General features: G+C 39.9%; 1 protein-coding gene across 17 annotated transcripts in view; it reads left to right on the top strand.

Moving 5' to 3' along the window:
- The window catches only part of CLASP1 (cytoplasmic linker associated protein 1), a 268,954-nt gene that overhangs the window by 166,329 nt on the left and 75,947 nt on the right, over window positions 1-26,678 (top strand). For 6 of the 17 annotated variants that reach the window (XM_044936539.2, XM_044936527.2, XM_044936515.2 and 3 more), the window contains exons 15-22: window positions 9-68; window positions 1,672-1,749; window positions 3,296-3,463; window positions 4,085-4,134; window positions 4,828-4,998; window positions 16,906-17,013; window positions 19,365-19,391; window positions 21,379-21,546. In XM_044936539.2, the coding sequence (XP_044792474.1) occupies window positions 9-68; window positions 1,672-1,749; window positions 3,296-3,463; window positions 4,085-4,134; window positions 4,828-4,998; window positions 16,906-17,013; window positions 19,365-19,391; window positions 21,379-21,546 (830 nt within the window). Of the gene's footprint in view, window positions 1-8; window positions 69-1,671; window positions 1,750-3,295; window positions 3,464-4,084; window positions 4,135-4,827; window positions 4,999-6,580; window positions 6,629-16,905; window positions 17,014-19,364; window positions 19,392-21,378; window positions 21,547-26,678 lie in introns of all 17 variants that reach the window. The other 11 variants (XM_044936540.2, XM_044936529.2, XM_044936536.2 and 8 more) reach the window with 3 other exon arrangements.

The following is a 26,678-nucleotide window of genomic DNA, read 5'->3' as shown; positions in this document are numbered from 1 at the left end:
ATTTTCAGGCGCTGCTTTGAATTTTTAGATCTACTTTTACAAGAATGGCAGACACATTCATTGGAACGGTAAACATCTGATTTGTTGGTTTTCCCTCTGAATTGAATCTTGAGTTTAATGTCTCAGCTAGCGATCCAGCCCACTCTCTGTAAGAAGTGAAGGAATCAGTGCATTTATTCGCATGGTTGCTGGTGTTGTTTCTCCTGATGTGAGGCACATACCACTGGCAGAGGCTCTTAGTGAGTTCCTTTGACTGTCATGTTAGCCTGGGCATGTGGACAGGGTGCCCTGGGACATTGCACAGCCAGGACTCACGGTGCTAACTCTGATCATCCTGCCCCCTGACATCTTGTCAGTCCCAACCAGGTAAATGTTTATAGCTGCTCTTAGTAGGTGAGGGGTAACTTGAAAAGCCTTAAAGGGATTTTACTCATTTGAAAGGTTTTCTTTTTGATCGTTTGTATCAGAAAGTCAGCAGTTTTCTCTTTATTCAGGCTGGTGTGTGTTAAGTTTCACATCCTCATGATAAAATGTAGGATTACCCCAGAATTCATAAAGAAGCTTGTCTCTATTTTGACAAGCCATTTTTAGTTCCTATGAATTTTATGTGCCTGTTATTTTTTCTGAGTTAAGTTTGGAAATGACAGACAATGATACTGTGCCACTCAGTCTTTAATGGTGTGTTGCATAGTCGTGAAGAACTTTACAGCATCTTAGACGTGTTATGAGTAGTGGACTTGAACATGTAGAGCCCCCCTGGAGTCCAGTTCAGCCCTGCAGGCCTCACTTTGGATCTAGAAGGTAGTCACGCTTCTAAAAAGTATTTTGTTGTTCTTTTATCTCTTGGGTATTATACTCTCTTGATCTGGTGATAGTATTGGGATTTAGAGGGGAAGATGGAATGAGGGATTGAACGTGGGGACAGGTGAGCAAGACAGAAAATGATGATTCACTCAGCTGTGGCTTCCAGTGTTTACTCACTTTGTGGCTTAGCTTTGGCACTAGGCAGGTTCTCACCAGGTATTTACTGAAAGCGTGACGGGATGAGGCAGAGAGTCTGATGCTGGTAAAATGGGTACCTACTGTTTGTCCTGTGAAATTATTCAGTTATTGGCCTTTTTCTTCAAACTGTTCAGTATTCAATGAGAGAGTTTTAATGTTATCTTTTTTAGAGTAGAACCTAACTGAAAAGAACACCTGTATATAATATGTTTACATCATTTCATAAAATAGTTCATGTCATATAGTGGAAAAACATTCTTTAATTATAGAGACATGATGCAGAAATCCTTTTCAGTGTTAAGATTATTATTATCTCATTATAATTCCCATAGAAACCTATGAAAAAGTAGAGTTTTTCCCATGGAAAAGTAGAATTTTTTTTGTTTGTTTGTTTGAGTTCATAAAAATTGAGCTAAGTAAGTATGGCCTGAAAAATACCAGTCACTACTAAAAGAAAAGAATCCCAGGAGGGTCTGTTCATGGGGAAAGGGGTGGGACAGAATCAGAAGTTAATTAGCAAATGCGCTGGTTTTCTAGGCTGCATGTTTGTCAACTCTGTGGGCCAAAGGTTCTACCTTCTCGTTGCCATTTTGAAGTTATTTCTCACACCTGTTTTTATCTGCATAACACTGTATTACTGATGTACTGCTTTCATTTCTAACTATACAGACACATATCAGTATTAGCTGAAACGATAAAGAAGGGAATACATGATGCTGATTCAGAAGCAAGGATAGAAGCCAGAAAGTAAGTGTTTGTTGAACACCACTTTCTTAAGTCATTGCTTTTCTATTTCAGGTTCACTGTCCAGATTGCCTTATAAAAGTTCATTAAGTCACATGAACATGGCTTGTTAATCATGACTTTGTTAATGTGACCCAAAAGACCATTTCAAAATACTTCTCTAATTTTTTGTTTCAAAGGTTGTGGAGTGCCCAGGCCTGAAAGCCTGATTGGTACTATTTGAACATAAATGGGACTGACGTAGACAGCAGAAAAAGCTCATTTTTTAATTTATGAGACATTATCACATGAGCCAGAAAAGCACTTGTCTGTGTGTCCCATGTCTTCTCTTACTCACCCAGCTCTGTTAGTCCCCAGTGGCTTGTTGATTTACTGTGGAAACTCCCCATCACGGGGATTCTTAGCCGGGGACTACATCTCTGCCAGGGTCAGGTAGGCGCCTGGAAAGTGGAAAAGGGTGGCTCAGGCTGACTGCAGTCCACAGCTCACTGTCCTGCTCATGTTTGGAGTCATCTTACCACTAGGACTGGCTGTGATGCAGCCAAGAGGGTGTGGCCCCCACATCCCATGCCTTTCTGGGAGTCATCGTGCCATCCTGACTGTAAATAGCAGTTTTAAGTTTGATGCTCAGATGTCTTCTCTCAAACAGCACAAAGATGCATACTTCCCCTATTGCTTTGGGGCTATTTTTCTCTGTGATTTTGTGGCTGGCTAGCTCTTCTATTTTTTTTTTTTTTTTTGACTGTGCTGCACAGCTTGGGAGATCTTAGTTCCCCAACAGGGGACTGAACATGGGCCCCTCTTGCAGTGGAAGCCCTAGTCCTAACACTGGGCCACCAGGAAAGTCCCTGGCTCTTGTGATAACACAGATTCCACCAGTGCTTACCTCTTGGAGCACTATGGATTATTCAGCTGCATATACCTACCTGACCTGGCTCCCAACTGCTCTTTGCTCTCAGTTAAGGTCTGATTCCCTGGTTCTGAGTGTTTGGAGGGCCTCATTCTTCACCCTGAAGCACAACCGCATTTGGGGAAGTTCCTACCGGAATAAATGACTTAATTAGGAATGGATTTGTTAATGATCTACTTATGCTCTTTTTGTCCTTATTTTATATTTCGTGCCCCCCCCCCCATTTTTTTCTAGTTTTTTAATCATAACACAGTATACCTTTCAGGTGGTTGTGAGCATCATCCTGTTTTTTTTTTAATATGTTAACCTAAAGCCGTTTTAAATACTTTGAGCCAGGGAGTGCCACATGCATTTTGCTTCCATGAACCAGTCCCCTCACATTCTAGGTGTAATTCTAGATGTTTTAGCTCTGTCTTCCCTAGTCTTCCCAGTCTTGCAGGTTAGACTCTTTGATTTCCATGTTCTTAATGAGACTGAGAGTCAGACAGATGGAAGAACTTGCCTCGAGTCACAGAGCCAGTAGGTTGCGGGTGAGGAGTCACAGCAGTGCTCCTCGCTTCACTCGCTCCCTTACGCCGCTGCGGCTGCTGGTCACCGGAGCTGAGGTCAGTCTCGTGACAGGAAGCCTGTGTTTTCCAGGTGTTACTGGGGTTTCCACAGTCACTTCAGCAGGGAAGCAGAGCACCTGTACCACACGCTGGAGTCCTCCTACCAGAAGGCCCTGCAGACCCACCTAAAGAGCTCGGACAGCGTGGTGTCACTGCCGCAGTCAGACCGCTCATCCTCCAGCTCCCAGGAGAGTCTCAAGTAAGTGCTCCTGCTATGCTCTTCATCTGTGTGGGGTTTACAATGAAAATTTTGCTGCCTGAGCACATGGACGAGCACCTCGTCCTCTTGAATGTATATGTGCCTGTTATCATTTCCCCCTTAATTCAGATGGAGCCTAGTGCTGGGGAAGATGCTGTGGGGCATCGTAAGAAACAGGTGGCCTGGTCCATGGTCCTTGGTCCCTGATCCCTGCCACAGGTGGTTTGTAGTGAAATATGCATGTCAGTCCTGGCACAGTTTTGGAGTAATACAAGCACAAGCAAATTGGGCCAAGTACCTTCTAAGAGAATATAAGCATTAACTTGGAGACAGCTTTGGAAAGGGAGGGCATTCAGACTCTGGGACTGAATGTACTACTATCTTCATCCTTTATTTCTATTTTCTAAGACTTCTTGCCATGTGTTTGAAAGGTAGTCCAAAGTACAGTACTAAAGCTTTTCTGAAATTGGGATTTTTTTTAAGATTGTGGTCCAAATTACCCGTAGAATTCTGAGAAGTCTGAAATAATTCTTTGTGATCATAATTTCCTATTGTATATTTTACCTCTGTTAATGCAGATACAGTGCACTTTTGATAATAGATGTGTTCCTTTATTTTCAGTCGGCCGCTCTCAGCCAAAAGAAGTCCTACTGGCAGTACCACCTCCAGAGGTAAGGTGGGCACCACGGGGAAGGCTTCGGTGTCTGAGCCTGGGGTGGGCTGTGCGGTGGCTGGAAGCCAGCTACTGCTCCCAGGTCTGCAGAGGGTCTGCCCTGTTTTGTGCTCCCATGTTCCCAGCAGAGCAAGGATAGCTTGTCAGAGTGACTCGGGCAGGCAGACCTGTCCTTCTCACTCTCCCTAACCCCTGTACTTGGTGCTGTCATGGGGCGTGTGTGTGTGTGTGTGTGTGTGTGTGTTTGATGCTTCTTTGCTCTGAGCACTGGCTGGGATGCTCCAAGCACCCAGGACCTGGCAGCTTTGGGAAGTGGGGAGGGGGATGTTCCCTGAAATGGGGATGGGGGGTGGTGTGTGCCCGGGGGGTGGGAGGGTGCCTTCATACCACCTTAGGAGGACATTGGCCAGATGCAAATGAGTTTTCATTGTTGGATTACTCTTGTGGATCACAACTGTGGTCCATTTCTGTGGGATTTATGGTTTTGGTTATGAAGGTATGTGGAGTTATGGTCACTTGTCGTTCCCTTCAGCACCAGCTAAGCTCTGTCGAGTGACCAGGAGCTACTGTTGGACAGTGCTCTGTGCTCCAGCCTTTGTGAAAACCTGATGTTTGTTTTCAGGGGACGCAGTGCTTGAAGGTCTAGTGCAGCCCTTACTGTCCTTGCTAAAGCTCACTCCTCCCCCTGCAGCTTCCACGGTCAGCACCAAGTCCGCATCCACCGCGGGGTCCCTGCAGCGGTCTCGAAGCGACATCGACGTGAATGCAGCTGCCAGCGCCAAATCCAAGATCTCCTCGGCTGCCGGCACAGCACCCTTCAGCTCGGCGGCGGCCTTACCTCCGGGCTCGTATGCGTCCTTAGGTAACCAGACCCCCGAGACCCTTCCCTCCAGGTCTGCCATTCGAGATGACACTTAACCTCAGATTAGATTGATTTACAGAGCAAATGACCAGAAACTGTAAGTGAGGCAGGTCTCACGGTTGCAGGGCTAATGTTTCAGAGTTAAGTGACCCTGTGTGCTGACTGCTGGTTTACAGCGACCCTTGGGTGAGTGTCCTCTCTGCTGGGGCATCAGTGGTGCGTCCCCCTGTGTCATGTGCCCCTTCCAGCATCCCAGCCTCCTCCCTTGTGGCCAGAGCTGGGTTTCCTCCCCTCCTGTCCTGGGGTGGGGTGCAGAGCTTGACTGTTCAGTGAGGCTTTGCCTGGAGTGGGCACGGGGAGGGGGTAACAAGGGGCTCCAAAGGAGCGGGAGGACTTTCGGACCAGCATAATGTATCACACAAAAGGGTGTTGTCTGTCCCCCTGTGTCACCTTGGGAGGAGCATGCACAGACTCTAATGATATATCACAAAAGATTTAAAAACTTACTTTCAAAAGAATTAGTGTCTGATAGCATGGTAGACTGAATACCTGTTGTAAGGCTTATAGTTTATTTCAGCTTATTTTTGTTAAAGCAGAGTTGTTCAAAGCCAAAGTCTAGAGACTTAGCAGGATTCATTTTATTTGGGATTTTAAGGAAGTGAATGTGATTTAAACTTCATGAAACATCAAGACTTACTGCTCTTGTGGTTTACAAACTAACCCCAAAGTCGGTTCCACAACTGACATCTAAGATCATGGGAGCAGAGTGAGAGAATACCAGGCAAGTTAGTGGGCCTGACGGGCACTTAGTGACCTTGACCAAGCCAAGCAGCTTTGAATCTACTTCCTCCACCCATAAATTAGTTAGGGCTATTAAATAATAGCCACCTGTTAACACATGTGGTAGGGACAAATGAAATTATATAGAAGTCTTTTGTAAACTATTATCCTATAAGATGAAGGAAACTGGCTGTGAGAGGAATGTTATTAATTTAAAAGGTAAGGTTTATAGTGTGGAATGTTGTTAAATCAGTCTTGTCTTCTCTACAGAAGTATCTTACTGAGACTGGGAACATATCCAATAGGAGCTCTCCTTTTATGTTGTTTATTTAACTGTTACACCGTCACGTAGGTGTGTTTAAGCTCTTGTGTTGATGTGTGATCACTGAGCAAGAGAGAAGTCAGAAGTCTGTCCTCTGTGAAGGCTTTCTGTTCATTTTAGTTCTGTTTGATCCACCTTGAGGATCTGTAGTTAGTATTTGCTTCATTGTTTGAAAACAGTAGTCCTTGTTTTTCTGTGCATATTAAAGCTGTTTTAACTTGGACCCTGTGGGCTCCACTTGGAGCTTGTAAAAGCTCTCGGGTCTTCCAAATGATGAGACTGGAGTATTCCCCACTCTCTATCACCTGAGAGCTTGACCTCAGCTTTCCTGATGTCCAGATCCATAAAAACCAAGCAAAATCAGCCCCCCAGTATAACATAATCCTTCTGAGAAGCTGTTACAGGTCCTACTGAGGTGGACACACCACGTCTGTGCAGGAGTGTAGTGTTAAAGCTGATGATCCTTTTCCCAACTTCTAGAGTCCAAACACATGAGGGGAGACACGGAACCCCTAGGCCTCGACTCAGGTACCGAGCTGGACCGTGTGGCTGGGCTGGGTGCTGCTCTGCCAGCTTCCGGGGCTGCTGACTCACTGCCTCTGCCCTCTGGGTGTCCGTAGTTCCCCCCGTTATTCTGCTAGTACAATACTTTGTTCCAAGAAAAAGGGACTCTTCAGAGAATGAAAGAAAATGAAACTGAAAGTTGCTCAGTTGTGTCCGACTCTTTGCGATCCCATGGACTATACAGTCCATGGAATTCTCCAGGCCAGAAGACTGGAGTGGGTAGCCTTTCCCTTCTTCAGGGGATTTTCCCAACCCTGGATCGAACCCAGGACTCCCGCATTGCAGGTGGATTTTTTACCAACTGAACCACCAGGGAAGCCCAAGGAGGATGAGGTTGGCCAAATCAAAAACACAGTCCATCAGCCAAGGCCTGACCCTGGGTTGTCCTTTCGTGTGGTGTTTTCTGAAGGCAAAAAGCACATTCTCCTAAGCTGATTTCAATAGAAGGTGCACTTACTTGCTTCAGACTGTGCTTTGCTGTTGAACTTGTTTCCCTTTTAATTTTATTTTAAATTGTACTTTTGCTTTTTTGGTAGCTAATAATAACATTCTGCTTTTTAATTTTTTTGATGTTACTAACTGTTCCCTGTTATCCCTTCCCTTGTTTTTTTAATTTGCTTAAAGATGGTACTGCCACTAAAGCGGAGGGTAAGCGGTTTGTCTCTGTGAAGAGGTGTGTCCCCACGAGTGTTGCCTGGTGCCCTCGCCCTCCCTGGGGTCCCTGCATGACACGGTGCACGCGTTTCCCTCCACTCTTCCTCCGCCTGTCTCCACCGGGTCTTGCCTTCCCTCTACCCGAACGCTCCCCTCCTTTCCTGTTCAGTCGTTGTGTTTGTGGATTTGGGCTCCAGTGTGCTATCCATAGCGTGTCACTCTGAGCCCACAATGGGAGGAGCATCCCTGTGAACCTCGTAGGTGACTCATCTCAGGTTTTGTCACTCCTGAAGCACCACCTCCACTTGATTCCTCCTCTTCACTTTGTGCTTTTGTGGGCCTTTCAGGATTGACCTTTCCTCTTGTAAACATAAGTTTCAGTGTCAACTGGCAATGCAGGTTAAAGGCTGGTAAAGGTTTTTTAGCAGGTAATTTCTAGATGCTAAAAAAAAAATTGTTTTCTCTCCCTTGAAGCTACTGAATTATATGATACTGTTTCTGTTTGTCCCACTGATGCCAGCCCCATTCGTTCATTTACCCTCATTCATCCACTCATCAACCTGGGTTAAATGCCTTCTCTGTGCTCTGTTCTCTGGGACACACAGGAATATAACTGGTGGAAGAAATACACATCCCCACATCCACTTTGTTTTCTCTTTGTGTTGATCTCAAGAGGCTCTTTCTGATGTTTGATTCTTTTGAATTTTAGACAGAGCTCTTCCTGTCAGTACAGTTCTTTGATTAGCACATGATAGACATGATCAGTTTTGCAAAGTCTCTAGATAGTAAGCATGATGTTTCAGATAATTGAAATATAGAGTTATCTCATTTGCGTAAGGTAATGGCTTAGACTCAGCAACCCTCAGGATAGTGATTTAACAATTAGGAACTGCTAGATTAAGTTCCTGTGTTACATTTAGCCCCTCTAAAGGCCAGCCAGCAGAGTAGACTGGGTTTTATCTCGAGATGTGCAGCTCACAGTGCTTTTAATTCATATACTACTTTTTAAGAAATTCACAAAGGAAAAATTCAAATGAAATTTTTAAAAGACATATAGTCTCAAGATCAGTGTTCTTTAATTTTATCTCATCATAAAAATCTCCTAGAATCTTGCTTACAAGAACAGAGTCCTAGGTGCTGCTCCTTAAAAATTCTGATTAAGTTTGGAACAAACAAGGAACCTGAATTTTCAACAAGCTCCACTGACAGTTCTTGGAGTTGGATAAGCTTTTGAAATGAGAAGTTTCCAAAATGAAAAATGGACAAAAGGCCTGTGTCACTCTAAGCCCGCCATTGTGATAGAAGACTGAGGCTAGGTGTGGTTTTCTTCCAGTTTTTAGTTGAAACAAGTCATTTTATATTTCTTTTTCTCCAAGAAAGAGTCTTAAGTATTTCCTCAGCCTAGATGGACAGGGAATAGAGTAGGATACAATAATAATGCAGGTGAGACGGAAAGTTAGAGACATGATGTGGGAATTTCCACATTTTTTTGCAGAGTGCCCTGGTTGATTTCATATCCCTCTATGAGAGAATAGAAGTCAGCCTGTTATTCCACCCAGCAGTGGAGATTTTACACTTTTTTTTGTCCTTCAGTTTTCTTTTACCTGTCTTTTACCTTTAGTTTTCTTTTACCTGTTCAGGGTAAGGTCAGAGGGTTGCTTGCTCAGTTATTGTGCTGGAAGCTGAGGACAAGAAGTCTCTTTCTGGTTCTCCTTCTGGTAGGAAAGTGGAGGATGATCTGCGGGCCCTTAATCATACAGAATTCAGAATTAGCCAGAATCCCATGTGCCTCAGCTTTGGTCCCAGGGCCATCCAGGCTGTCACAGCGCTGGCCGGTCAGAGCCTCCATCCAGCCTTGTGTGATGATGAGATGGAAAATAGAGGCTTTGGGAGCCCTTTCAGCTGTCATTTCTCTCTGTTTCAGCTGTGAAATTTAGCAGGCTGCTTAGAAAAGCTCCATAACAGCGAACACCACTTAGCATCTTGTCAAGTTTCCTGTCTGAATTTTTAGGATCATTTTGAGTCTTTTGAAAATTTGTTAATATGTGTGTTGACTATTACGGTAGCTCTTAGGACAAGCACTAGAAACTTTCATCAGGAGGCAGAAATTTAAATCTGCAGTTGGAAGCTCTGAATTCAAAATTCAGATAATACATTTGAAGCCTGGTGACTCCCTTGTTACAGTAATTGAGAAAAATAAATATTCTCTGGAGGTTCGTTATTGCACACATGAAGTAGCTATCCTGACATTTACGACTAATCAGAAAAATGTTTTTTGTGAAGAACTCAAAAGCTCAACTTTTGAACAAAAATTTATTTCCAGGTCATCTTTCAGTGTTCAGTGACTTGGAGGATTTGGAAGAAGAAAACATTGATATTATCTGTTTTGCCATTTGTGAGAGAGTTTATAATCAATCACCATTGACCCTTGAACAGCATGGGCTTGCAGCGTGTGGGCCCACTTGTAGGTGGATTGTTTTCAGTAAGCATGCAGTCCTGCATGGTCTGCACTCAGTTGCTCTGCGGATGTGGAGGCAGCTGTGGGACTTGAGCATATGTGGACTAGCACATCCCAGCAGGCCTCTGGAACAGTCCCCACAGGCACAGAGGCCCCTGCAGATACTCAGCTTGTGAAGAAAATGAATGATTCTCATCTTATCGCTTGCTTTTTTTTTTTTTAATTTAACTGCTGGGTTCAGGAAAAGTATTATTCATAGTTTTTTCCAAAATCATTTAAAATGAAGAGTTCAAGTACTTAAAAAATAACTTCAGTGACCTGTGGATACTGATGACTTAACTGAGAATAAGTTTCAGAGAATAAGTTATCATATGTTATTAAATGTTATTAAATGGTCAATGGCCATGCTTAACTATTGGTGATTTTCGTTAAGATTACATGATTAAAAAAAGATTCTGCAGCCTTGTCTGCTCTTTAGGAAAAGAAACTTAGATTTTGGTTCCATTTTACTGGGAAATAAAACGTTTGGTATTGCTGTATATTTATCCAAGCAATTTTAAGTGATTAGCCTTTTTGCACAATGAAAAAATGTGCCTATATATAGAAATAAAAGTGTTAAACTTCTTTTACTTTTATCTTTAAAAAATATGATGAAAGTTATTTTTGTAGAGAGATACTTAGAGGTAGCAAACTTACAAGTGCTCAACTTCCCAACTTTCTTTTACAAATGCCACGTGTGAGTGCAGTCGAGTGTTTTGTGCCCCAGCCAGTGAGTGTGAAGCAGTTCGTGGGCCTAGAGGTCCCAGCTCGAGAGTGAAATTTACGTGAAGGGCTTTGCATTCTCACATCTCCACATGGAGCTCAGGCAGGAGCACAGAGACTCGAATGATGGGAGGCTGTCGAATGATTTTTAACTGTCTTTGGCTAAGTTGAACGTGGGAGAACCATGCTTCCAAGTTAAACCAGTATACCCGGTTCATTTCCTGTCCTGAGGGCTTTTCTAAAAGAATGGCAGTGTGACTAGAAGCAGTTTTCAGCAGCACCATTAAAAGGCCATGATATACAGGTGTTCTTTGATCCTTCCTTCCACATAAGTCAAAGGCTGCACTTCTCCAGGTCTCTGTTTTCCTATGGATCTGCTTTTTTTTAGATATATGCATTCTCTAAATGCCTCTCTTGTGTCTCCTTCCAGAATTTCCCCCCCTAATATCCCATTTCAATATCTTTTACTTTTGCTGGCTTTTTTTTTTTTTCCACATCTTCTTTCTGTCTTTGTCAAAACACAGTATGAATGAATATGTCATTAACAGGTCATGGTATAGAACTGAAGTATATTTTTAGTTTGTTTATTGAATAGACTTTATTTTTCCTAAAGACTATAGACTATTTTATATCATCTCTTTAAAACATATGCAGGTATTTTTAGTAATATTGCCAAATTAATATAATTACTGAAACTAAACCTCTTCCAATAAAGGAAATATACTTCTTGTTGTTATTGTTAAGTTGCTAAGTCATGTCTGACTTTTTGCAACCTCATGAACTGCAGCACACCAGATTTCCCTGTCCTGTGTCTTCTGGAGTTTGCTCAAATTCATGTTCATGGAGTCAGTGATGCTATCTAACCATGTCATGGATAGTTTCATATATATATATATCTGAGTACAATACAACAGAGGCCCTTTAAACTTCCAAAAACTGATTTTAAGGGTGCTCTGGGGTTTCTTATGTAATACCTCGGTGAGAGTTAAGAGTTATCACTAAGACAGCATTTTAGCAGTACTATATATTCATGAAAAGGTGGGTTTGGGGGGAAAAAACCTTTTTATCTTCAAACTGACATGATCTCTGTCTTGACTTTGTCCCAAGCAAAGCAAAAACCAGTTTTCCCTAATTTGTAACTAAACTTTCTTCTCACACAAGTTGTGCTGTCAGTTTATCTTACCTGTGTTATCTGAAAACCCCAACCCGATGGATTAAAATGGTCTGCATTTACAGCTCCCAAGGATGCCTGACTGTAGCCAACACTGAACTTCTACAGAGAAAGCCACTCTCAAATCTGGTTTCTTAGGGTTCTCACAGATAAAAGTATGCCAAGTATGAGCTCATAGTCTAAAATTACATCTATGATGAGTGATAAACAGCAAAGCAAAAGAATAAAAACATAATTAATCTCTTTAATAATTAAGGGTCTTTTATATAATATAAAGTTGCTATACTTAAATGATTAAAAGAAATAAGAAACTTGTATATTTAGCAGTATTCAGAATTCAGTAGTCTTAAATGATCTTCCCAACTGAGAACAGATCACTCATCGCAGTGAAGCCACACATCTACATGCTTTCGCAAGAGCAGAAACCCTAGGAGATGAGAGCCAAAGCTGGTTTGCATCTTGAGGTTTTGACTGAATCCTGGAGACCTGGGGCATTGCTATGAGTGTTTAGGGCATGGAGTGGCAGAAAGTAAGCCCGAACCCACCCAAGACCTATGTCATCACTGGTGAACAAGAGGTTAACTCTACTAAATAGAAGAGGGTGAGGAAATCTACCCATTGGAACCTCAGTTACTGGGTAGAGCAGGGAAAGTTATCTTCCCTGAAAATCTGCAACCATAAATTGGGTCTTCATGCAGATTTTTGCTCAGAATTTATGCTACTTTTGTTATCTGAAAAATCCAAATAGATAAGTCAGTTTAAAGTGGCTGTGAATTGCTTGTCTCCATAGGACACTAGCAGAAACAAACATAGATCCTCATCAGAAGAACTCAGCTTCAGTATAGATCTTAAAGAGTTCCATAAAGTTCCAAGAAAGAAACCATTTTGTTGTCTTGATATTTAAAGAAATAAAAACTTGGAAAGACAAGCAGGGTAGTAAGAGGTTTAGCCCAGGCTAAATACTTTCTTTAAAAAAAAAAAGTACTTTCAAACCTTATAGCTTTGAACATTCAAATATATGTACTGAATATTCAAATGAATGTACTGAGCAGCTCAGTACATCCAGGAGAATAATCTTATATCAGAAGGTGAAGATAAAGCATTTAATAATTTAATTTAAAAAACAAACATTTTTGACAAATTCTTAGCAATTGGGAATGAGTTTTCTTAACTTGTTGAAATATAGTTTTTATGAAATTCCAGAATTAAAAAAAAAAACAAAACTGTGGCTCAAGATAACAAAACCCACTTTGTACTTCTTTTTAGCATTGTGCTGTGTGTTCCAAAACAGCAGGTAAAGTAATTGAAGGGTAGCGTTTGAAGGGAGAAAACAGAAGTCTCATTTGAAGGTGGTTTTCTATTTAGATAATGCCAAATAATCTACATGTAAATGGGTAGAATTAATAAACGTTTAGCGAGATTCCTAGAGTTAAGATCAATATACAGTGGTTGTATTCTTCTTTGTGAACAAGTTAGGAGATATAATTTAATAAACTATATTCTGTATAATAAAAATAAGGCCCCTTTGAAGAAGGCTACAAAATTGTGTAAAGCTTTTGGAAAAAATTATAAAGCTTTCTAGAAAAATACTGAAGAAAGTGATATAGAGAAAACAGTAACGAATGGAAAGTTTGATATCATAAAGCTGTCTTTTCCCAAAAAAATCAATCCCAGGTTCCACAATTCTAGTCAGATTTTCACCCCGTCTATTTATTGCATGTTCATATGCATATGCAAGAGAGCAATGATCTTAGTTTTCTGAATGTTGAGCTTTAAGCCAACTTTTTCACTCTCCTTCACTTCCATCAAGAGGCTTTTTAGTTCCTCTTCACTTTATGCCATAAGGGTGGTGTCATCTGCATATCTGAGGTTATTGACATTTCTCCCGGCAATCTTGATTCCAGCTTGAGCTTCATCCAGCCCAGCATTTTGCATGATGTACTCTGCATATAAATTAAATGAGCAGGGTGATAATATACAGCCTTGATGTGCTCCTTTCCCAATTTGGAACCAGTCCGTTGCTCCATGTCTGGTTCTCACTATTGCTTCTTGACCTGCATACAGATTTCTCAGAAGTCAGGTAAGGTGGTCTGGTATTCCCATCTCTTTTAAGAATTTTCCACAGTTTGTTGTGATCTATATATACAGTGAAAGGCTTTCATGTAGTCAATAAAGCAGAAGTAGGTGTTTTTCTAGAATTCCCTCGCTTTTTCTATAATACAATGGATGTTGGCAATTTGGTCTCTGATTCCTCTGCCTTTTCTAAATCCAGCTTGAACATCTGGAATTCTTCAGTTCACATAGTGTTGAAGCCTAACTTGAAAATTTTGAGCATTACCTTGCTAACATGTGAACTGAGTGCAGTTATACAGTAGTTTGAGCATTCTTTAGCATTGCCTTTCTTTGGGATTGGAATGAAAACTGACCTTTTCCAGTCCTGTGGACATTGCTCAGTTTTCCAAATTTGCTGGCATGTTGAGTGCAGCACTATCACAGCATCATCTTTTAGGATTTAAAATAGCTCAACTGGAATTCCATCACCTCCACTAGCTTTGTTCCTAGTAATGCTTCCTAAGGCCCACTTCACACTGCAAGATGTGTGGCTCTAGGTGAGTGACCACACCATCATGGTTATCCAGGTTATTAAGAGCTTTTTTGTATAGCTCTTCTGTGTATTCCTGCCACCTCCCTCCTCTTAATCTCTTTTATTTCTGTTTCTGTCCTCTATTGTGCCCATCTTTGTATCTCTAATTTTATTAAAGAGATCTCTAGTCTTCCTGATTCTGTTATTTTCCTCTGTTTCTTTGCATTGTTCAGTTAAGAAGGCTTTCTTACTTCTCCTTGCTATTCTCTGGAACTCTGCATTCAGTTGGATATATCCTCCCTTGTGTTAGTTGCTCAGTCATGTCCAACTCTCTCGACCCCATGGACTGTAGCCCACCATGCTCCTCTGTCCATGGAATTCTCCAGGCAAGAATACTGGAATGGGTTGCCATTCCCTTCTCCAGGGGATATCTTCTCTTTACTCCTTTGCTTTTCATTTCTCTTCTTTTCTCAGTTATGTGTAAGGCCTTGTCAGATGACCATTTTGCCTTCTTGCATTTTTTTTTCTTTGGGGATGGTTTTGGTCACCACAAAACTGTAATAGTGTAATGCCTATACAGTATTATAAACGTCTGTCCATAGTTCTTCAGGCACTCTTTCAGATCTAATTCCTTAAATCTATTTGTCACTCCCACTGTATAATCATAAGGAATTTGATTTAGGTCATACCTGAATGGTCTAGTGGTTTTTCCTACTTTCTTCAATTTAAGCCTGAAATTTGCAATAAGGAGCTCATGATCTGAGGCACAGTCAGCTCCAGGTCTTGTTTCTGCTGACTGTGTAGAGAGCTTCTCCATATTCAACTGCAAAGAATATAATCCATCTGATTTCTGTATTGACCATCTGGTGATAGTCATGTGTAGAGTCATCTCTCGTGTTATTGGAAGAGGGTGTTCGCTATGACCAGTGCATTCTCTTGGCAAAATTCTTGTTATCCTTTGACCTGCTTCATTTTGTACTCCAAGGCCAAACTTGCCTGTTATTCCAGGTATCTCTGAACATCCTACTTTTCTATTCCAATCCACTATGATGAAAAAAACATCTTTTGGGGGTGTTAGTTCTAGAAGGTCTTGTAGCTCTTCATAGAAACATTGGACTTCAGCTTCTTTGGAATTAGTGGTTGGGGCATAGACTTGTATTACTGTGACGTTAAATGGTTTTCCTTGGAAACAAACCGACATCATTCTGTCGTTTTTGAGTCTGCACCAAAGTACTGCGTTTTGATCTCTTTTGTTGACTTTGAGGGCTACCCTATTTCTTCTAAGGGATTTTTGCCCACAGTAGTAGATATAATGGTCATCAGAGTTAAATTCGCCCATTCCTATTCATTTTAGTTCATTGATTCGTAGAGATGTTGATGTTCATTCCTGCCATCTCCTGCTTATCTACGTCCAATTTACCTTGATTCATGGACCTGGCATTCTAGGTTCCTATGCAGTATTGTTCTTTACAACATTGGACTTTACTTTCTCCACCAGACACATCTATACTAATTTTAATATAGATTCTAGAATTTTTAGGTCTTTCATTCAATTCCTCTTAAAAGTCATTGATTCTTTCTAGCTTTCTTCTTCTTTTTTTTTTTTAAATTAAGTGCCATGCTTTGTTTTATTGTTCCTTACCTTCATTTCTTGAACCTTTTTCAAGCTTTCGAATTTGTTTTCCTGTATTGCCTTTCTGCAGGTTTTCTCAGTTGATGAGGTACATGTGCTTTTGAACAACATAAGAAGCCATTGGGAGTTCAGATTGTTTTGTGTTTTCCCTATCAGCTTGGTATTCTGATGGAATTATGGAAGTTGAGCATTTTGTGTCCCTTTGAAAACAAAGAATCCCTGAATTTAAAAATTAATTTTTAATCCTTCTATTCTTACCATCAATGATTGATTGTTTATGAATTCATTTTTATATTGTTTCATGCTTTAATAATTGGTGTTAACACATTGCTTTATATACAGTGTCAAAATTTTTTTCATAAATACTTATGACATTACATTATTTTTAGGTCATTTCTCTAGGTACTCCTAATATTGATTCTTTTAATAAACTTTATCTTTTGTAACCTAGAAACTTGCTGGCATACATGCTTTAAAATAGAAGTTTAATTCTATTTATCAAGACAATATTTATTGTCCAGGGTGCTGTAGTTTTTGTTGATTGCCAGGTTAAGAAGATTTTTTGTTTATTTGTTTGTTTTCCATTTACTCTTTTTTTCCCCTATAGTATTTTTATGAAGATGACAGCTAATATTCTTTTCTGCTTTTGGAAATATGACAGATTATGTAGACAACAGGAGAGAGAATTTAATTTTAAAAAATTGTGGAAAAATTCAAGTGACTGTGAATATAGAATATGCTGAAATAGTTGAAACAAAAGCGCCTGATAGGTGCATGAGTACCTCTGGGGAGCTTCTGACGTGTCTGTAGAATTTGTGTATACAGACCAGTACACATGTGCGTGTCAAGACCACACATGGGGAGACCTGCTCCCCGGAGGTGACTCAGCCCATGCCCCTTGTTTGCGGTCTGGGTGCTTTTCTGAGTGGGTCGCACTTACTGGAAACATTATGGAAGCACTGTTTGCTGTGTCCTCCAGGTCGGATCCGCACGCGACGGCAGAGCTCTGGGAGTGCCACCAACGTCGCCTCTACACCTTCCGACAGTCGGGGCCGCAGTCGCGCCAAAGTGGTCTCGCAGTCCCAGCGTAAGAAGTGTATTTTATGCTGTCTGTTATCTTAGCTTTATCCAACTTCTGCAGTTGGAAATTTGTATTATTTTTATCGACTTTAGAGGAAAAACACATTTTGGTGACGCTAAGACCCTGAATGATCTTTATGTATGTTGGATAAGTTTACAGAATGGAGTATTCCAGTATCTACCTGTGTCTCCTTTCCAAGCGACTTACATTCTGTTTAAATTTTGTAAGCAGTGAAATGTAGTTTCTCTTCTTCCCCTCAAGCCTGTCAAGTTGAAATGTGTCTGGGCTATGACCCATTTTGCTGTTGATGAGGACTCCTGATGTAATTTAAGAACAGCACCCTGGAGGTGACTGCTCATGCTGAGGTCTCTTTCCAGTGCAAGAAGTAAATCCATTCAGAGCTCCCCCTAGCCCGCTGTGCTAACACATCACCCTGCTCCTCTCTTCCCGCCAGTGTGGGCTCTTGCTTTTGCTCAGCTGCCCTCGCTTCCATTATTGCTTCTCTGTATATGTCAAGCCACTTGATTCTTAGCATCACCCGTGAGAGCACCCATGCATGGGATGAGCATATCCTCATCCAGGATCCAGTCCTGATGTCTCACTTCCTGGCCCCATAGGCTTCCCTGTCTGTGCACATGGAGTGGGGCGGGTGTCAGGGTCCTCCTGGGCAGGGCAACCATGCCTGAGGAAGGCCGCCCTTCCCTCAGCAATGCTCTCATCAGCTGATGGTGTCTGCCTGGCTTGTGTAGAGAGTGGCTAGTCAGCAGCCAATCCTTAGTTCCTCTCATAGATGCTTAGAAGTTCTTTCTCAGCTCCTCCTGAATTTTGGTACTTTCTCAGGTCCCCTTGATAATTAAGAGTCCTCATGTTGAAACAAGCTTTTATTTTCTTTCTGAAAAGAAAGTGCAAAGTCAGTCATATTATTGGGAGGCTATACAACCCAGGCTTGTCTGATACAGAAGCCCATGCTTTTAGTGTCTTACACCATGCAGTACAACATAAGTTGTGCAGGTGTAGTTCAGAAACTTCTGCTTAGGGAGTAATATCCTGGCTCTGGTTGTTCTGTTGAACTCTAGTGATGCCTGGAGTCACAGACAGATATAATACTCAGGTCACAGGGCTCATATCTTAGCACAAGGAAATTTTTCTTGACAGAAAATGTTTAGGACTCAGAGAATAGGTCAATATGTTTGAATTCAGTTGAATTAAAAAAATGTCTCAACCCTTTAGCTGCACAAGTTTATTTTCTTTCATGGAAAGAGTTGAACAGTGTTTTTTATGTTTTTATGTCTGCTATTCATTGGCATTGATCTCTGCAGGGGTTCCTGCCCCTCACTGGGTCTTCTGCTTAAGAGGTGGCAAAAATAAAGTCCCTTCTGTAGTGGGAGATGATAGAGCTTTAATTTTCAGTGTTATAAAAATATTGCACCTTGCATTGGGGACCCATTTTAACTCTTCAGTTTTATTTTATTCCCCAAATTCCACTCACAGGAAAGAGACAACACCAGCAAATGATCAAGCCTGGACCTTAAACTTATAGATATAAATCAGATATTTTTAAAAAATTATTTTAATAGGAGGTAAATATGAACACATCTGTATATTTTACAAATGTAGATATACTAGCATTCATAGTTCAGGTTTAAGAGTAAGTAGATTTCATTAATATTAAATTTAGGACAACAGCATATTTTAAATAGCTGAGGATTTAACTATGTGAGGATTAATATTTAAATATTGAAGAATTTGGCATTAGACATTGTTAAGATGAAACTAGTTAGCAGCAGTTTCTTTCACTTTGTTGATGTTTATGGAGCCCTTCCTATGGTGAGCACCGTGTACCAGTGGTATAGAACACAGATGGTAAGTCACTTTCTGGAACTTCCTGGTGGTCCAGTGGTTGAGACTCCATACTTCCACTGCAGGGGCCATGGTCAGGGAACTAAGATCCTGCATGCCGTGCATGGCGGCCAAAAAAAAAGTAAGAAAAAAAAAAAGATGCCATCACTTCTGCCAGGCTGCTCAGAACTAGAGAGCAGGTGCCCCCCATGGGGCCCGGCACTACCTCAGTCTTCCCTGTATCTCATCCACCTGCTCTGTGCCTGGCGCAGGGTAGGTTCATAAGTGTTTTCATGTTTCATGGACAGATACAAAATAAATGCTAATACAGTATGATGTGTATAAAATAAAAACAAGTACAGAAGTAGACTAGGAGGAATAAGACCTAGGAAAAACAGCTTTTGCTAATGTGTTTGTAAACAAACCCATTTGTGCTATGTTGCATGCTGACCTCTGTATTGTGTTATTGTCTTTTAATCCACTTTTTGCCTGTCCTTTGGTCTGCTCTCATAACCCAGGATCCAGATCTGCTAATCCTGCTGGTGGTAAGACATTTCTCTTCTTGCTGGTTTTTTGTTTGTTTGTTTTTTGCATTTTCCCTCACCCCATGTGCCTCGCACAATATTAATTTCTCTCTTTATTATGAGCTTAATCTTTCTCCATTTTTTCTGTATGTTCAAATTCTAGAGTTTGAAATGGATTTCTTTTCTCCTTTTATACAGCCTAATAGTTTGTGTGCTCAAATTTTATGGGCAAAATTAATAGATCCTAAAATAGGTTCTTCATGATAATGTGTATTGATAATTTTTATAATGAATTTCACTTAAATTGTAGTTAAGTCATTAAAAAGTACTAATTTTGGTAAGTAGTCATCTTGGTGTTTCATTTGAATTATGGAGGGGCATGTGTGTGTAATTTCCAGGTAAGTTTTATTTCAAAGGTTTCTACTGTCAGGATCATTCTTATTCTTCTGCATAATAATGTGTGCTTGATATTTATGAATTTTGTTGCCTTCTGTACTTAAGGGGATGATCTACCTAAGTTAATGACTGCCATTTGGGTATATTGGTCTGATTCTTAGATTTGCTGCTTGCTTTAAGAAAGAATTTTGTTTTACAAGAAATGGTTGTATAAGTATCTAGTCAGCCATTTATAAAAATTGCTTACTATATATTATGGGTTTTTGTTTTTGTTTTTTAACTTTTATTGGAGTATAGTTGATTTACAACATTGTGTTAGTTTCAGATGTACAGAAAAGGGAATCTGTTATATGTATGCATATATCCACTTTTTTTTTTTAGAATTTTTTCCTATATACGTCATTACACAGTACTGAGTAGAGTTCCCTGTGCTATACAGTAGGTCCTAAAGTAGTTGTCTATTTTATATATAGTAGTGTGTGTCTGTCAATCCCAATCTCTCCAAGTTTATCCCTCCTGCTGCCGCCTTCCCCATATTATGTTTTTGATTTCTCATTTTACTGCATACACATCACAGAATGTATTCCGCATAATTTCTACCTTTGAAGGGTTTTTGAGCCTTCCTTTGAGACTTAGTACATAGTTTTTATGGAAATGTACAGGAGAACGTACATCTGTTTGTCGGACTGTACGTTTGTGTGTATGGAAAGGTATGTTTATGCATATCTATATGATTTTGACTGCTCTGTCATTTTATGACTAATTTGTTAATCTTTTATTGTTATTAGTCTTTCTGAGAGGTATGTAAATAATTATGGTCTTTTCAGTTTCTCTCTGTATTTTTATTATTTTATATCTCAGGGCTGTGTTACTTGTAGCATAAAGTTTCATGATTATTATATCTTTAAGGATAATTATTTTCTTTTTGAAGTTCAGTGTCTTATTCTATTTTATTGTTTTGTTTTATGTATGTTGTCTCTTATAAGCAATATGCAGTTGAATTTCATTTCAGTTTTTTTAGACCAACCCAGGAATCTCTGTCTTTTAATAGATAAATGTAATCAGGCCACATTTATTATGATTACTGGTATATTTGAGATTATTACTACCGTTTTATTTTGTAATTTTTGTTTACCATATTTCTGCCCCCTTTTCCATTTGTTACATTAATGGAGTCTTAGATCCATTTTCCTTCATTAATGTTTAAGAAATTTTTGTTATATTTCTATTCTTTTAGCCGTTTTTAACATATCCACTCCTTTAGGAAGCAAAACAATTATTTAATAAACACCTTTGTGATTATTGGTAGAAATTTGTTATAGAATAGGGAGACTTTTTGTTCTGAACCTGAGCTTATTCTTTTGAATCAGAAATTTGGCAGTCATTTTTATAGAATTCCATCATTCGTTCTTCTGTGTAAATATTTATTATAATTTGATGTTCTTTTATGCTCCTTCATTTTTAAAAAGTATTAGTGATATTATCAACTAGAAAACTATTTTTACACAAAGTTTTCTTGGTATTTGATCAAAACTACTGTGTAAAGTGACTTCTGAAATTACTTATTTCTTGATTTACGTTCATTATTCAATTTTGTTTGGTTTACTTTTAGCTGGCAGCCGATCCAGTTCCCCAGGGAAATTGTTGGGAAGTGGTTATAGTGGCCTTACTGGGGGTTCCTCAAGAGGCCCGCCTGTGACACCCTCTTCAGAAAAACGAAGCAAGATTCCCAGGAGTCAGGGATGTAGTCGAGAAACAAGTCCAAACCGCATAGGATTAGGTAAGAATTCTCAAAGGTCTTGAAACACCATTCCCAACCTGGTCGTAAGTTTCCTGTAGGAAATAGCTATTTTTGAACCGAGGATGTCATTTTGTCTGTGTTAAAAAGACATTTCAGTGTGTGCTTTTTACAGATTGCAGCATGTTTAGTTTTCATTTATGACTAAAAAATACGTGGAGTTTACCTTCAAAGTCATGGGAAAGAATCACACTGTTGTAGGCTTCTATGTTTGAGAATCATTTTGTAAAACCTTAAAATTGGGAGAATGGGCAGGATTTTTTCTTCCCAGTTAGAAGCAGTGCTGCTTTTTCTTTCACTGAATAGCACTAAGTAGCCATTAACCAGTACTCTTGCCTGGAGAATCCCAGGGACGGGGGAGCCTGGTGGGCTGCCGTCTGTGGGGTCGCACAGAGTCAGACACGACTGAAGCGACTTAGCAGCAGCAGCAGCAGCCATTAACCTATGTAAATTTTCAAAAGCAATTTGTAGGGTCCACCTCTGGAGGAGGGCATGGCAACCCACTCCAGTATCCTTGCCTGGAGAACCCCATGGACAGAGGAGCCTAGCAGGCTACAGTCCATTGGGTCACAGGGAATTAGACTGAACTGAAATGACTGAACATGTATGCACGCAGGGTACACATTTATTTTGATTTTGATCTTCTCTAACCTAACTAGTGAAACTTACCATCAAAGAATATGTGTAGTTACTTTTGCCATAATATTGTTCAAACATAAACATCAAAAAGAGGAAAACTATTTTGTGTTGTAGTATTTAGTTTCTTTGTAATAGTGTGTAGAGTAGTGTGTTTATGAATAACTCTCAGCAGCTTAACAGCCTCTTACTCTATTAACATCTAACTTGTATGCTACCTTCTTAATAAAAAAGTTAGAAGTCTTTTGTAACACTTTGTGAAAAATCTGTGTTCAGACTCATATTTTCACCTCCTTTCTAAGAGTGAAAACCTACTAATGTGAAATCAGAGCACTATATTCTTTAGTCCTGTTGGCTTATCTGTCTCCTTTATTCATTTATCTTATCAACAGCTTTTACATGAATGTTTACTATGATGTGTTGGGAACATCGTGAGACCTTTTAATTAGAAGAGAAATGTAATATAGTCAACTTGTGACTTCAGAGAGCTTGTGGTCTTAGAGGCGAAAATGTGAGACTGTTTGACAGATATTCTGACGGGTGCTCTGGGCCATAGAACAGGAATGTCCTAGGGCCCTTGTCTGCCCCACTCCTCCCAGATTTCCTTCTAAGGCAGGCTTCCCAGAGAAAGTCGTGTTTCGATGCGGTATAAGGTGGCGATAGGTATGGCGGGGAGATGAGGAGAATCTACCTCCTCAGGTAGAGAGTAGCCTGTGCAGAAGCAGTCAGACAAGAGGGAGCATAGTGTACTGTGGGACCTCTGGTGGTTCCTCTGACGGTAGCTGAGGAAGTTGGACAGGGTAGGTGGGAAATGGGGCAGGACAACTGGTAGGGTCCAGCTCACAGATGTCCTTGAGGGCTGCCTGAGCTTTAGGAAGGCAGGAACAGTTATTTATGAAGTAGCATCAATAGGATTTGGTTTAACCAACATTTCTGAAACAAATAAGAAATGTGATCAAGCCGTGGTTTTGTTAATTCTATGCAGTGCTGACTTTCTGTGGGCATTACATCACATGGTCCTTGAGCTGAACAGCTATTTGGCTCTAGTATGGGGCTATAACCAAGAAAATACCATGACTGGAATATCTAAATTTCACATTTGTTGCTATAAAATAGGTGTATTTAGATCTGGTTTTGCTTGGGAAATACGTTTGATTTCAAATCTAGGTATGAAGTTTCAGCTGTCCTTTTTCCATAATTAATTTTTTAAGATTATAGAATGTTTTTTGGCAACCCAGATTTGTTTCATACTTTTAAAAATTCTTTTTGGGGGGAGATTTTACTCTTTATATTTATTAAAGATGCCATTTTTACTGCTTTCTTGAAATTGGGAAATAATCCGACCTTGATTATCTAACATAACTCTAGGACCTGGTAGTCTGTGGTCTTAACTGTGAATTGTGCACTGTGCATTGTGGGTAGTTTAAAAGATATCATTTTATAAGCCGTAAAAAAAGTCCTTTGGAATATCATCCATCACAAAGAACTAAAGAGGAGCCTGTTGCCTTCCAGAGAGTTCTGATCTGAAACATTATTTTGAAGAAAGTTGTTTCCTTGGTGCTCATTAAGAGGATTAGTTCCAGGTGGAGCTTTGAGGTCATACATGCAATTCTGGTTAAAGAAGATGTTTTATATAAATATTTGCACATTGTGAGAATATATATGCACAGATTATAAAAATATGTATAAGTAAAGTGTATCTCCACTTCTTCCTCTGTCACTACTTAAAAGATTCCATTTTATAGAGTGTCATATTAGCATATTTCTGTAATAGAGTGTATGCTTCTTCTCTCATTTAATATATACTGGGTATATGCTTTGTGTCTATAAACATTTGATTCATTATACTCCAAAAAAAGTTAGGAACATTTTTTAAGAATATTTTCTGTAATCCTCAAACCAGTTAATAGTTTTAATCATAGCTAAACTAGGCTTGGAATTTGCATTGAGAATTGATTCTAGTTGTCTGCAAATTATATTGGTTCATCTATTCTTTTTTGTTTGAAATAATATTTTTTAACTAAATTTTCTTATCTGTGATGAAAATGATGTCAGAACTCTTCTACTTTAGCATTTAAGGTTTCTTAAGCAAAACAGAATGTAATTCCTGTTGGATAACTTAAGAGGCAGACCCTGCCATGTTTTTCCTTCTTGACGTCTATTACTTCATAAACTAATGCGATAGATGAGTGTATGTGTAAATTGTTTATTCTATTTATGATAAAGTCACATGAATAGCTTGATATCTATAGCAATTACATTTTGGAAGTTTGCCTTTGGTTCCCTTCTTTCCTCTGCCCCAAATGTTGCGTGGATATATGTTTGAAATGTTCTCAGACTTCCTGGTTAAATATATTTTGAAAAAAATTAAAATTAATTGTCAGCTTTAGCTGTTAGATTAGACTACTGTGTGCAAGACCGGGACGTGAAAATGTCTAGACAAGAGAGATGTTTCATGTCTTTAGTTTTGTTAGTTTTTGTTATTCTTCTGGTACTTCTGCTTTTGATAGGGGTTCTTATAGGATATTACCTTGAAAGACAAGAGTCAGGATTTCCCTTGAAACATTATAAAAATAGAGTGTCACTCAAGAAATAAAAACTAGTCAGATGGTTTTTTCCAGGCTTCTCAGCATTCCTTGTAAGCACAGGACTCGACTCCCTAAGAATGGTGCTTTCAGAAAGTTCAGGCGGCACATGTGTTTCTATTGTCTCTTCCCCCTCTGTCACCCCTTTGCCATAACAGATTCTTAAGTAGAATGTTCAGTGTGGGCACTCAATGAAAAGACAGAGTGATGCAGAATATTGTGTTTTAGCTTTGACCACCTAATTAATTACAGCCCGAAAAACTTTTATATACTTATTTTAAATCCTCCTTGTAGATTAGTCTTTGAAAGTGGTTTACAAGTGGAACTTTTTTCCTCTTGTGTTTAATTATCCAATATTTGAACTGTTGGTTTCATCACTAAGTGTACTTAAATGAAACTTGGGGCAAAATCGTGAACAGAATTGCAAGCAGCATTCTTTTTTTCCATACTACTATTGCCATATGTTAAAGGAGCCAGTCAGCACAAATGGATGAAAGACACTTCTCTGGGTCAAACACCAGGACAGTAAACCTTGTTAAGAATTATGGTTGCTGTTATTTCAGATCACGTCTGCTTATTCCTTCTCATACTCTTCACTGTCTTCACAAAGCAAGCTCAGCCCACAGAGAGAGCAGAGATACCCCGTTGCTGTAGTATACGTGTTAAGGGTGTGAGAGCTGTGTAGATATTCAGATGTGATCAGGCAAAAACTAGAAGAAAATGATTGATTGAGCATGCACATATGTGAAAAACTATCAGAACTGCTCTTCCTACTTTTTGATTGTGTTGGAGTAGGCAGTGGAATAGGACTAGAGTTTCACATAAGCCTTTCAGCAAGGAATGCAGAAGTACCTACATTACGTTCACGGTACCCTTTTCATTTAAATGGTGGGGAATCTTTCTCTCTCTCACCTTCCTAAGCAGAGGCGGAGGCCCAGAGAGGCTGAGCAGCTGGATCATTGAGTTAGCATGGAGCTGGGGGGAGGGGCATTTATCCATTGGAAGCGGGATTGGTCCCCTAAGGATAAGTGATATGTCTTGCAGGTTTTAAGCAACTTGTCATTTACTGAAGGGGTCAGTAGATACTCCCTAGTTTTTTAAGGTGCTAAATTAAACATTTAGCACCTGTTGCCTTGGCTGTTATTGTAGAAGTTGTTCAGAATGTTATCAGAAATTGCTGATTAGTTGTTAGTGCTGCTTTGAGTGAAAAGCCAGTACTTCCACATCACTATAGCAAAATAAAGACAAGTTTAGGAATTCCTGAAAGTGAAAATGTTAGTATTCAGTCGTGTCCGACTCTTTTGACCTCATGGACTGTAGCCTCCCAGGCTCCTCTGTCCATGGAATTCTCTAGGCAAGAATACTGGAGAGGGTTGCCATTTCCTTCTCCAGGGTATCTTCCCAACCCAGGGATTGAACCTTGGTCTCCCGGATTGTGGGCAGACTCTTTACCGACTAAGCCACCAGGGAAGACTGGTGAATCCCACATGAAACCCTGTTTTGACTGACAGCTCAGCTTGCATCCTGCACTTGACCTTGCCTTGCTCACCAGCACAGACCCAAGCTTTTGGACATCACTTAGGTACCTTTAGGGTCTAATTCACCTCTGGCACTGAGCAGAGAACACAATAGGAAGTTGATTTGGCCTTTCGCTTCCACATTCTTCTAAGTCAGGCAGTTTTATGATTCTGGTTTGTAAGATATTCTTGTTATAGTTTGGCCATAAATCTACCTTTTCTCTGAAGTCATAGGCTATGCTCATTGTAATGTAGTAAACATTGCTATTTTCACATCAGTGAATCAAGGTTATTTTTTTCTTATATTTCTGACAAAGTCATTTCTGTCTAGTCTAGAATTAGTAGATCCTCTCAAGATGGAAGTGTTTATTCCTAT

Source organism: Bubalus bubalis, chromosome 2 (genome assembly GCF_019923935.1).
Source record: "Bubalus bubalis isolate 160015118507 breed Murrah chromosome 2, NDDB_SH_1, whole genome shotgun sequence".
Taxonomy (NCBI): domain Eukaryota; kingdom Metazoa; phylum Chordata; class Mammalia; order Artiodactyla; family Bovidae; genus Bubalus; species Bubalus bubalis.
Note: the sequence above shows the minus strand (reverse complement) of the source record. Positions and strands in the feature narration are given on the sequence as shown.